Here is a 12,313-nt window from a genome sequence, read left to right as displayed (position 1 = left end):
GATTCTGCAAAAAACTTCCTTATGCCCAGAACCCTTTGAAGTTGTGTCCTGAAAAACCACACTTCCTGTCAAAGCTGGTCTGGAATTTTGAAGGAGGACTTTGCAGGTTTGACACATCTCCTGTGGGAAGGAAAGTGTGCAGACCTGCCCTAAGCCCCTGCCCCTTTCTCTGCCTTTGCTTCTTGGCCCTGCTCAGCTACCCCTCACCATCCCTGGGTAACATCATCCACTCCGTGGCACACAGGAGAATGGAGCAAGTCCACCTCTGAGTGAAGGAGAAAGTGGGCAAGGCTGGGCAGAAGCGTCTTAGACGATGCAGCGATGGAAAGTTTTTCAACAAGGCTGTCGAGGCACCTTAGGTCAAAGGTGGCACCAGCGGATCATGTTAGCAGCGGATCATACAAAACTTTTCATACTTTTAAATTAGTATAATATCTTGAAATACATTATTAACAAATACTATCCCGGAGAAATGCTTATGAAATTGAGATGAAAGAAAGGACATCTGTAATGATTCAGCCACACAGCATTGAAAGACCCTACAGACCCCCTCCTCAAAACCTGCAGCTAGCATGCTCCCGGGGGAACGTCCTGTTTGTTTTAAACAAATCTCCGGATCAGCAGCCAGCCTGCTCCCGTTAGAACATCCCAGGTGCCTGAGAGAACAGGAGATAGAGATAGGAAGACTGCAAGGCAAGATGTCAATAAGATAGGATGTCAACAAAGCAGGTTAGTTATAAGATAGGAACAGGATGACTGTTGCCAGGCATCCATGCTGAGAGAGGAAACCTTTCATGCCCCCCCCCCCCCCGCATTCCGATAACCACGCTTTTGCTTCTGTAAACTTGCTTTTTGCTCTTCCCTATAAAAAGCCTGCCCTCCAGTTGGCAGGTGCGCAAATCTTCCGAGAGATCTTGCTGCCCACGGGTACCTGTGTCTACTCAATAAACCTCTTGCGATTTGCATCCGTGTGGTCTCGGCCTGTTCCTTGGCGTTGGGGAGGTCTCCTCCCGAAAAGAGGTCCTCATCGAGGGTCTTTCATTCGGTGAGTTGGCCGGGAAAAGAGACCCCCCCCTGCCCAGGGATCACCGACTCACCAGCGGGAGGTAAGCTGGCCAGCTCTGTTAGTTGTCTTCTGTGTTCTTTGTTAGTTGTCTTCTGTGTTCTTTGTCGAATTCTGTACACTCAGGTCTGGGTGCGCTGTACCTGGCGGAGGGAAGGGGGCTGACGAGCCTGGTACTTCTCCCCCGCAGTCCGTGGAAGACGTTCCACGGACATCGGAGTCAGTCCGCAAGGACTTCTGGAGCCCGATTCTTCGGAGCTCAGCCCGTATCCGAAGGATACGTGGCCCTAGTTGGAGGAGAGGGATCCGGACCCTCAGAGCCTCCGTCTGAGTTTTGCTGCGCTGCGCATCTGTTCTGTCTCTGTCTGTTCTGTCAGTATCTGTTCTGTCTCTGTGTGTTTGTCTTGTTTTGTTTTTTGTTTTTATATTTGGTTCCCTTCTCTTCGAGAAGATGGGACAAACCCTAACCACCCCATTGAGCCTTACTTTAGACCACTGGCCTGACGTCCGCGCCCGAGCCGACAACCTGTCAGTCGATGTTCGAAAGAAGAAATGGGTGATCTTTTGTTCGTCCAAGTGGCCTACTGTTGAATCAGAATGGCCAAGAGACGGCACTTTCAATCTCAATATCATTTCCCAGGTTAAGGCAAAAGTGTTCAGCCCAGGACCACATGGACATCCGGACCAACGCGCCTACATTGTTACCTGGGAAAGTTTGGCACGTGACCCACCCCTATGGGTCCAGCCCTTTGTCATCTCTAACATCTCTAACAAACCCCAACCTTCTCTTACCCCTACAGCCCCTAAGGCTCCCCCTCCCCAGGAGAGCCAACCACTTGTGCCTCTTCCTCCTGCACCTTCCCCTGCCCCACCCTCTTCTTCCCTATACCCCACCATTCTTAAGGAGAAGGTTCCCAAAGAAAAACCTCCGAAACCTACCCCTGCGCCCCCTCCCGTCCTTCCTCCGAACCCTGACTCTCCCCTCACTGACCTTCTATCAGAAGAACCCCCTCCTTATGCAGATCCAGAGGATCCAGAGAGTCCGGATGGGCCAGGGACTGCAGCAGCGGGTAGACAGCCTGCACAAGTCTCCTCAGCCCCTTCACCCATGGCGGGAAGACTACGGGGAAGGCGCGAACCACCCCCTGATTCCACTGCTCATGCCCTACCCTTGAGAGAGGGCCCAAACGGCCGACAGCAATACTGGCCATTCTCTGCCTCAGATCTATACTATTGGAAACACCATAACCCCCCATTCTCCAAAGATCCAATAACGCTGACTAACCTGATTGAGTCTATTTTAGTCACCCACCAGCCCACTTGGGATGATTGCCAGCAACTCTTGCAAACCCTGCTGACCTCGGAGGAAAAGCAAAGAGTCTTTTTGGAGGCTCGGAAAAACGTCCCAGGCGACAACGGGAGCCCAACCCTTTTGCCTAACGAAATTGACAAGGCCTTCCCTCTGACACGACCTGACTGGGATTTCACTACAGCTGCAGGTAGGGGACACCTACGCCTCTATCGCCAGTTGCTAATCGTGGGTCTCCGAGGGGCAGCACGCCGCCCCACCAATTTGGCCCAGGTTAAGCAAGTAATACAGGGAAAGGAAGAGACGCCCTCAGCCTTCTTAGAAAGGCTCAAGGACGCTTATAGGATATATACCCCCTATGACCCTGAAGATCCAGGGCAAGCTACAAGTGTATCCATGTCTTTCATCTGGCAGTCTAGTCCGGATATTAGAAGCAAATTGCAGAGGCTTGAGGGTCTCCAGGGATATACTATACAAGACTTACTAAAAGAGGCGGAGAAGATTTTCAATAAGAGAGAGACTCCAGAAGAAAAAGAGGAAAGATTATGGCAGAGAATGAAAGATCAGGAGGATGAAAGAGACAAGAGGAGAAACAAGGAATTAACTAGGGTGTTGGCCACCGTGGTTCAGGGACAGAATAGAGAGGGAGACAGAGAGGGAGAACGACGTAGGGCCAAGGTGAACAGAGACCAATGCGCCTATTGTAAAGAACGAGGACACTGGATTAAGGATTGCCCCAGGAGGAACAAAGGACCTAGGAAGCCCAGGCCCCAAACCTCCCTCCTCACCTTAGAGGTTTAGGGAACTCAGGGCTAGGAGCCCCCCCCTGAGCCCAGGATAACTCTTGATGTCGGGGGGCAACCAGTCACCTTCCTAGTAGACACCGGGGCCCAGCATTCAGTCTTGACTCAGACTTCAGGGCCACTCAGCGAACGATCTGCTTGGGTCCAAGGAGCCACTGGTGGCAAGAGATATCGATGGACAACTAATCGGAAGGTTCAGCTGGCTACTGGTAAGGTGATGCATTCCTTTCTGCATGTTCCAGACTGTCCCTATCCCTTGTTGGGTAGAGACCTCCTCACCAAGCTAAGGGCCCAAATTCATTTTGAGGACACAGGGGCTAAGATAACGGGCCCAGATGGAGGTCCCCTCCAAATTTTGACCCTCCAGCTGGAGGATGAATATAGACTTTACGAGCCCCCGGGGCAACAGACAATTGACATGGCCCCTTGGCTCAATGACTTTCCATTGGCATGGGCAGAGACTGGGGGAATGGGGATGGCTATACAACAACCTCCACTCATCATTCAATTGAAGGCAACAGCTACTCCTGTTTCAATCAAGCAGTACCCCATGTCCCATGAAGCATATCATGGCATAAGGCCCCACATAAAAAGACTGCTGGATCAGGGCATTCTCATTCCCTGCCGGTCACCATGGAATACCCCCCTTTTACCAGTAAAGAAACCGGGGACTGGGGACTACCGGCCAGTGCAGGATTTGAGGGAGGTCAACAAAAGGGTGGAGGACATACACCCCACGGTCCCCAACCCCTACAACCTATTGAGCACTCTGCCACCATCCCACGTTTGGTATACCGTATTAGATTTAAAGGATGCTTTCTTTTGCTTGCGGCTGCACCCGGAGAGCCAGTCCCTTTTTGCCTTTGAATGGAAGGACCCAGATCTTGGACTTTCGGGTCAATTGACCTGGACACGGCTTCCCCAGGGGTTCAAGAACAGCCCGACCCTCTTTGATGAGGCCTTACACCGGGACCTGGCAGACTTTCGGGTCCAGTACCCTGCCCTGACATTGCTCCAATACGTAGATGACCTCCTTCTGGCAGCTGCTTCGGAGAAAGAATGTCAGGAGGGTACAAAGGCCCTCCTACAGACATTGGGACAAGCAGGCTATCGGGCATCAGCCAGGAAGGCTCAGATATGCCAGAAGCAAGTCATTTACCTAGGTTATCAATTAAAAGGTGGACAGAGATGGCTGACCGAGGCGCGCAAACAGACCATCACTAACATTCCTGCCCCCCGGAACCCCCGCCAGCTAAGAGAGTTCCTGGGAACAGCGGGATACTGCCGCCTCTGGATCCCAGGGTTTGCAGAGCTGGCTGCACCCTTGTATCCATTAACCAAACAAGGAACAATGTTTGATTGGGGGGAGGACCAACAGAGGGCTTTCGAAAACATTAAGAAAGCCTTGTTAGCCTCCCCTGCTCTAGGCCTCCCTGACATTACCAAGTCTTTCGATTTGTTCGTGGATGAAAAACAGGGTTACGCTAAAGGGGTCCTAACTCAAAAACTGGGCCCTTGGAGGCGTCCTGTAGCTTACCTCTCAAAGAAACTCGACCCAGTAGCTTCAGGGTGGCCGCCCTGCCTGCGAATGGTAGCAGCTATTGCACTCCTCACCAAGGACGCGGGTAAACTGACTCTGGGCCAACCATTGACTATCCTGGCGCCCCATGTGGTGGAGGCCCTGGTCAAACAGCCTCCAGACCGCGGGCTCTCCAATGCCCGCATGACTCATTACCAAGCAATGCTCCTGGATACGGACCGGGTGCACTTCGGACCTGTGGTCGCTCTTAATCCCGCGACCTTGCTCCCCCTGCCGGAGGAAGCCCAACACCATGATTGCCTCCAGATCCTTGCGGAAATATACGGGACCAGACCGGACCTGACGGATCAACCCCTCCGAGATGCTGACTATACTTGGTATACGGATGGCAGCAGTTTCCTGGCAAATGGGGAACGAAGAGCGGGGGCGGCAGTGACAACGGAGACTGAGGTAATTTGGGCAGAAGCCCTTCCCGCAGGCACCTCTGCCCAGAGGGCTGAACTCATCGCTCTGACCCAGGCACTCCGGATGGCAGAAGGTAAGAGGCTAAATGTTTATACGGATAGCCGATATGCCTTCACCACGGCTCACAAACATGGGGAAATTTATCGAAGACGTGGGCTGCTGACCTCAGAAGGAAAGGAAATTAAGAACAAACTTGAAATACTGGCACTCCTAAAGGCCTTATTTTTGCCCCAAAAATTAAGTATTATGCACTGCCCTGGGCATCAAAAAGGCCATAGCCCTGAGGCAAAGGGAAATAGACTGGCAGATGACACTGCTCGAAAGATTGCCATGAAATCAACCAAGACCTCCCAAGCTTTCCCCTTGATGAACCCGAAAGAGGCCCCAGCCTCCAGTTCGCTACCCTATAGTACAGAAGACATTGATCTCCTAAAGAAAATGGGGGCCACATATGACCCCAAAAAGCAACATTGGGTTTTTAAGGGAAAGATTGTTATGCCAACAAAACATACTTATAAAATAATAGACTACTTACATAAATTGACCCATTTGGGGCCAAAGAAGATGAAGACCTTGTTGGACAGACAGGAGTCAGGCCAACACCTCCTGAACAGGGATGGAGCCCTACAAAAAGTGACTGATGAATGCCAAGCCTGCGCTCAGGTAAACGCAGGCAGAACCAAGCTTGGTCCAGGAGTTAGGGTACGGGGACATCGCCCCGGAGCACATTGGGAAATCGACTTTACGGAGGTTAAGCCAGGTCTCTATGGGTACAGATACCTCTTGGTGTTCGTAGACACTTTTTCAGGATGGGTGGAAGCCTTTCCCACCAAACACGAAACCGCAAAGGTGGTGACCAAAAAGCTCTTGGAAGAAATCTTTCCCAGGTACGGAATGCCTCAAGTCTTAGGCACCGATAATGGCCCTTCCTTCGTCTCCCAGGTAAGTCAGTTGGTGGCCAAACTCCTAGGGGTCGAATGGAAATTACATTGTGCATATAGACCCCAAAGTTCAGGGCAGGTAGAACGCATGAATAGAACAATTAAGGAGACCTTATCCAAATTAACGCTGGCAACTGGCACTAGAGACTGGGTGCTTCTCTTACCACTGGCCCTGTACAGAGCCCGCAACACTCCGGGGCCTCATGGACTGACACCTTTTGAAATCCTATATGGAGCTCCTCCCCCATTTATAAATTTCTTTGGTTCAAACATTGCCGAATTTGCTCACAGTTCTTCTCTGGAAGCCCATTTACAGGCGTTACAGATTGTGCAAAGAGAGGTCTGGAAGCCACTCGCCGCTGCTTACCGAGACCAACTGAACCAGCCGGTGGTACCGCATCCCTTCCAGATAGGAGATACTGTTTGGGTCCGCAGACACCAGACCAAAAACTTGGAACCTCGGTGGAAAGGCCCTTACACTGTCCTTCTGACCACTCCAACGGCACTGAAGGTTGACGGCATCGCAGCCTGGATCCACGCCTCGCACGTTAAGGCCGCCCATACAGCTGAGAAAGCGGAGACAGCATGGAGAATCCAACGCACTCAAAACCCCTTAAAGATAAGGCTTACCCGTGGTGCCCTTTGACTATTATATGGGCCCTACTGAGACTGGGGATGGCGACACAAGAAAATAGTCCACACCAGGTTTTCAATGTAACCTGGAGGGTTACAAATCTCATGACAGGAAAAGTAGCCAATGCCACCTCCCTGTTGGGAACGATGACAGACGCTTTCCCAACCCTGTACTTTGACCTTTGTGATTTGGTGGGAGAGTCTTGGAACCCCTCAGATCAGGATCCATTCCCGGGATACGGCTGCCATCATCCGGGGGGGCGGCATGGGACCAGGAACAAAGACTTCTATGTTTGTCCAGGACAAAACACACAAAAGGGGTGTGGAGGGCCGGGGGACGGTTACTGTGCCCAATGGGGTTGCGAAACGACGGGGGAGGCTTACTGGAAACCCTCCTCCACCTGGGATCTAATCACGCTCAGACGAGGAACCACACCTGGGTACTCGGGAAGGGGGCCCTGGACTTGCGGAGGAAAAGCTTGTGGCCCCTGCTATGATTCTGCTACCGCTACCAATGTCCAGGGCGCCACCCCAGGAGGTAGATGCAACCCCTTAGTCCTAGATTTCACCACGCAAGGGAAAAAGGCCTCTTGGGACGGACCCAAATCATGGGGATTGCGCCTATACCGTTCTGGATATGATCCTGTCACTATGTTTTCATTAACCCGACAGGTGATGAATGCAGGCCCTCAGCTATCAATAGGGCCAAATCCAGTACTACCAGAACAAAAATCCCCTTCTCAGCCTGCACAAGCCTTACCCCCAGCAGCACATCATAATACCTCAATGACCCCCTTAGCCAGCAATAGTACCCCTAGCACACCCACCACAACTACCACTACCCTGTCTCCCCGTCAACCTGGAACAGGGGATAGACTACTCAACTTGGTACAAGGGGCCTATCTGGCTCTCAATTTCACAGATCCGAACAAGACCCAAGATTGCTGGCTATGTCTGGTCTCAAGACCCCCTTACTATGAAGGAGTGGCCGTTCTAGGTAACTACACCAACCAAACCTCTGCATCCACCAGCTGCACTTCCATCCCCCAGCATAAGCTGACCCTGTCTGAAGTATCTGGACAGGGACTTTGCATAGGGACTATTCCCAAAACCCACCAGGCCTTATGTAACTCTACCCAAAAGGTGTCCAGAGGAACCTATTACCTAGCTGCCTCCAACGGGACCTATTGGGCATGCAGTACTGGATTAACCCCATGCGTTTCAGCTGCTGTGCTCAGTGAAACCTCTGATTACTGCGTGCTAATTGAATTATGGCCCAAAGTTACATACCATGATCCTGAATACATCTATAGTCATTTTGAAGGGAGACCCCGATTTAGGAGAGAACCGGCCTCCCTAACTTTGGCCTTATTGCTGGGAGGCATCACTATGGGGGGAATAGCGGCAGGGGTGGGCACAGGGACCACTGCTCTTATGGAGACCAGCCAATTTAGACAACTTCAGGCAGCCATGCATACTGATATCAAGGCACTGGAAGAATCGGTTAGCGCACTCGAAAAGTCCTTAACCTCCCTCTCAGAGGTAGTCTTACAAAACAGGAGGGGGCTAGACATGTTGTTTTTGCGAGAGGGAGGGTTATGTACGGCGCTCAAAGAGGAATGCTGCTTCTATGCGGATCACACTGGGCTGGTGAGAGACAATATGACAAAGCTTAGAGAAAGGTTAAGACAGAGACAAAAGCTGTTCGAATCACAACAAGGATGGTTCGAAGGATGGTTCAATAAGTCTCCCTGGTTTACAACTCTATTGTCTTCTTTGATGGGTCCCTTGATTATCCTCCTTCTGCTACTCCTGTTTGGGCCTTGCATCTTAAACCGCCTGGTCCAGTTTATAAAAGACAGGCTGTCAGTCATTCAGGCCCTAGTACTGACCCATCAGTATCACATGTTACCACAACAAGATACCGAGGTTCTGTAATTGCTTTGAGTAAAAGATTTAACTCATTAACAAAAAAGAAAAAGGAGGAAATGAAAGACCCTACAGACCCCCTCCTCAAAACCTGCAGCTAGCATGCTCCCGGGGGAACGTCCTGTTTGTTTTAAACAAATCTCCGGATCAGCAGCCAGCCTGCTCCCGTTAGAACATCCCAGGTGCCTGAGAGAACAGGAGATAGAGATAGGAAGACTGCAAGGCAAGATGTCAATAAGATAGGATGTCAACAAAGCAGGTTAGTTATAAGATAGGAACAGGATGACTGTTGCCAGGCATCCATGCTGAGAGAGGAAACCTTTCATGCCCCCCGCCGCATTCCGATAACCACGCTTTTGCTTCTGTAAACTTGCTTCTTGCTGACACCCATGCTGAGAGGGGAAACCATTCATGCCCCCGCCTCATTCCGGTCGATCGATAACCACGCTTTTGCTTCTGTAAACTTGCTTTTTGCTCTTCCCTATAAAAAGCCTGCCCTCCAGTTGGCAGGTGCGCAAATCTTCCGAGAGATCTTGCTGCCCACGGGTACCTGTGTCTACTCAATAAACCTCTTGCGATTTGCATCCGTGTGGTCTCGGCCTGTTCCTTGGCGTTGGGGAGGTCTCCTCCCGAAAAGAGGTCCTCGTCGAGGGTCTTTCAAGCATGGCTGACACTCCAGGTTCTAGGGCCATGCATGTGCAGACAAGCCTTGAGGCAGAAGTCCATCCTTAGAGATCAGCAAAACTGATACCTCTGCTCTTTTAAATTTCCTGTCCAAATAGGGCTATAGAATCTCACCTTCTAAGGTCCAACTCTCTCCCTATCAGTTTCTTTACTTGGGATTAACTATTACCACAACCAAAAACGCTATTACCCTAGACAGGAAAAAGCTACTTCAGTCCCTTGCAGTTCCTTCTACAAAAGAAGAGGTTTTATCATTCATAGGAATAGCTGGCTTCCTGTGTTCCTCGTTTTCTCTCTTTACCCACACCTTATATGAGACAGTTCTCAACTCTCTGAGCCCCTTATTCATCCCATTACTAAACCCTTCCAGAGACTCCAGCAAGCCCTCCAGGCTTCAGCTCTTCATTTCCCAGATTTAACTCATCCCTTCTCCTATGTAACAGAAAAGGAGGGATCTACCCTTCGGGTTCTAGGAAATCAGCTGGTATCTTCCTTTGCACCTGTAGCATACCTGTCAAAGAAGCTGGATGTAACCACTCAGGGCTGGGCACCCTAGCTTCTTATTCGTGAGTCAAAGAAACTAACTTTCGAGTCATCCACCACTGTTTTCTCCCAGTACAATCTGTCCCAGATATTAACTTACAAAGGCTTACAAATCTCACCACCTTTCTGAGTTCTTTTTCTTCAGGTGCAACTAGTAGAAGATTCCACACTCACTTTCCAATCCTGCCCACCCCTTAATATCTCAAATCTCCTACCTCAATTCAACAATAATTATTCCCCATCTCATTCCTGCATAGAAAACTTAGAGGATCTACTGCCCCACCCCTCACATATACAGGAGGGCAAACTGTCCCAGGCCACTTATATCTCCTGGTTTTGGTGGACACCATGTCTGGGTGAATTGAAACATTCCCCACCACTAACAAGTGGGCCAGGCAGTTTCTGATGTTCTTCTCCAAGAAATCATCCTCCATTTCGGAATACAAACCTCTCTTGAGTCGGATAATGGCCCAGAGTTTCCCTCCCAGATCTCTCAAACTTTATCTAAGGCTTTTTACATTCCTTGGCATTTTCATATTTCAACCCATTCTCAGTCTTCAGTGAAGGTAGAAAGAACTATGATTAGTTCTTTCCTTAAAAAAGATTTCCTTAAAAAAATGTTTTTGTTAAAATGTCACAGGAGCTTCAACTTGACTGGATAAAACTTTTGCCTCTGGTGCTTCTTAGGGTTAGGGCTCTTCCCCAAAGCCCCCTTTCCATCTCACCCTTTTGTACTCATGTTGGGTGGCTGGTTTTAACCCCCAGCCTCTCACCTATAACTTCCCCCACTCCTGATCACCTGCTTACTCCACTGTTATCCCATGTTCATTCCCTATTATGGGATTTTATTGACTACTCATTATTTCAACCATGTGCCAATTCATGCCCAACACCAATTAAAATAGGAAATTAGGTACTATTCTCCCCGCCCCCCCAGACCAATTCCCCTCACCACTTTCCCCTAAATGGCAGGGCCCCTTTAAAGTATTTCTTGTAGCTCTCACAGCTGCCAGGCTCAAGGGACTTCCTCATTGGATCCACCTGTCTCTTCTTAAACCATTTACTCTTCCAGCTCAAGATACCGTCTCATATATGGTAACTCAAACAGAGCTCTGCTCCCATAAGTTTCAGAGAACACCAAGATCAGTCACATTTTCTCCAGTTCCAGAAAAATAAGTTTCATCACCGTACTCAAGTCTCCTTTACCAAAACTCCATATACTCCCCTTCTTCCTCTTCTTTCTATCTGCTTTACCAACCTCTCTATATCTAAATGTCATATATAAATTTCCAGTTAACCACTCACCTGTTATTACAGAAACCATCATTAAATATAGAGCTGGAGGTACAAGGATTTCCAACAGCCCAGGTGGTAAGAAAAAATAATGAGTTTGGGGACATTTACAGTCCTAGACTCCAAATACTCACAAAACAGACTTTAACATAACAGGCTTATCAAGAACTATAGCAGTGATGCTAAAGAGAGCAAGTGCCTTAAGATTTGTTTCAGGTAAAACATTGAGGGGTCTAATTATTATCCTTTCTAATAGTTCCCCTTTTTCTCCTCCCTCCTCCCTTCTATTCCAACACTATACCATTGTAATCATAAGCTTTTAATATGTCTAAAATTTATATATTTTCAAGCATTTTTTTTCATTAGCTCCAGAAAGCCAATTGAACCTATCTAAACAAACCAGACTCACCCAGAATAAGTATCATTTAATTCTTCTCTGGTCTCAGGAAGCCCTGGGAAATTCCCTCCTCTACCACCAATACCCCCTTTATCTTCCCTCTTGGGACTCTCCTCCCTTAATTACTAGGATCTAATTTTTTTCCAGACATAATATTCTGCCTTTCCAGCATCTTGTGATATCCAAGCTGACAGACAGCCAGTTCCACAGAGCCCAGAAAAAAAACACAAAAATAATGAGCCACCCCAGGATGTGGTCAAGCTCCTCAACTCTCCAATGCCCAGAAAATCAGCAAAAAGCAGTCTCGAGAGAACAGACAACTCCCACAAAATCAGCAGGAAGTAGTCATGAGAGACCTTACAATGCCTCATTCCCACCCATTAAAGACCCCAAACTCCCAAAATTTTTGCCACATTCCTACCAATTACAGACCCCTAAGTCCCCAATTTTTTTTTATAATAAATTAAAGGTGGAATGTAACAATTCAGTCACACAGCATGGCTGACATTTCTGAGTACAAGAGCCATGCATATGCAACAAGCCCTCATGCAGAAATGCCTAGTGACTTAAAGAACACTTAAAGAAGTGCTTAAAGGACCCAGCAAGACCCATATGAGGCATGTTTGCATCACCTACTTCTGACACAACTGTATGAGCCCTTGTACACATGCGTGAGCTTAGTCATCTGGGCAACCACATCATCCCCCTGTACA

At 49.1% G+C, this 12,313-nt stretch overlaps 1 protein-coding gene across 1 annotated transcript; it reads left to right on the top strand.

Moving 5' to 3' along the window:
- Positions 1-6,796: 6,796 nt before the first annotated feature.
- Positions 6,797-9,923, top strand: LOC142835639 (MLV-related proviral Env polyprotein-like). The gene is made up of 2 exons (XM_075949237.1): positions 6,797-8,404; positions 9,738-9,923. The coding sequence occupies exons 1-2, from the start codon at positions 6,797-6,799 to the stop codon at positions 9,921-9,923; spliced, it is 1,794 nt and encodes a 597-aa protein (XP_075805352.1).
- Positions 9,924-12,313: the final 2,390 nt, after the last annotated feature.

Source organism: Microtus pennsylvanicus, chromosome 15 (genome assembly GCF_037038515.1).
Source record: "Microtus pennsylvanicus isolate mMicPen1 chromosome 15, mMicPen1.hap1, whole genome shotgun sequence".
Lineage (NCBI taxonomy): Eukaryota > Metazoa > Chordata > Mammalia > Rodentia > Cricetidae > Microtus > Microtus pennsylvanicus.
This window is presented reverse-complemented; position numbering and strand designations above follow the sequence as displayed.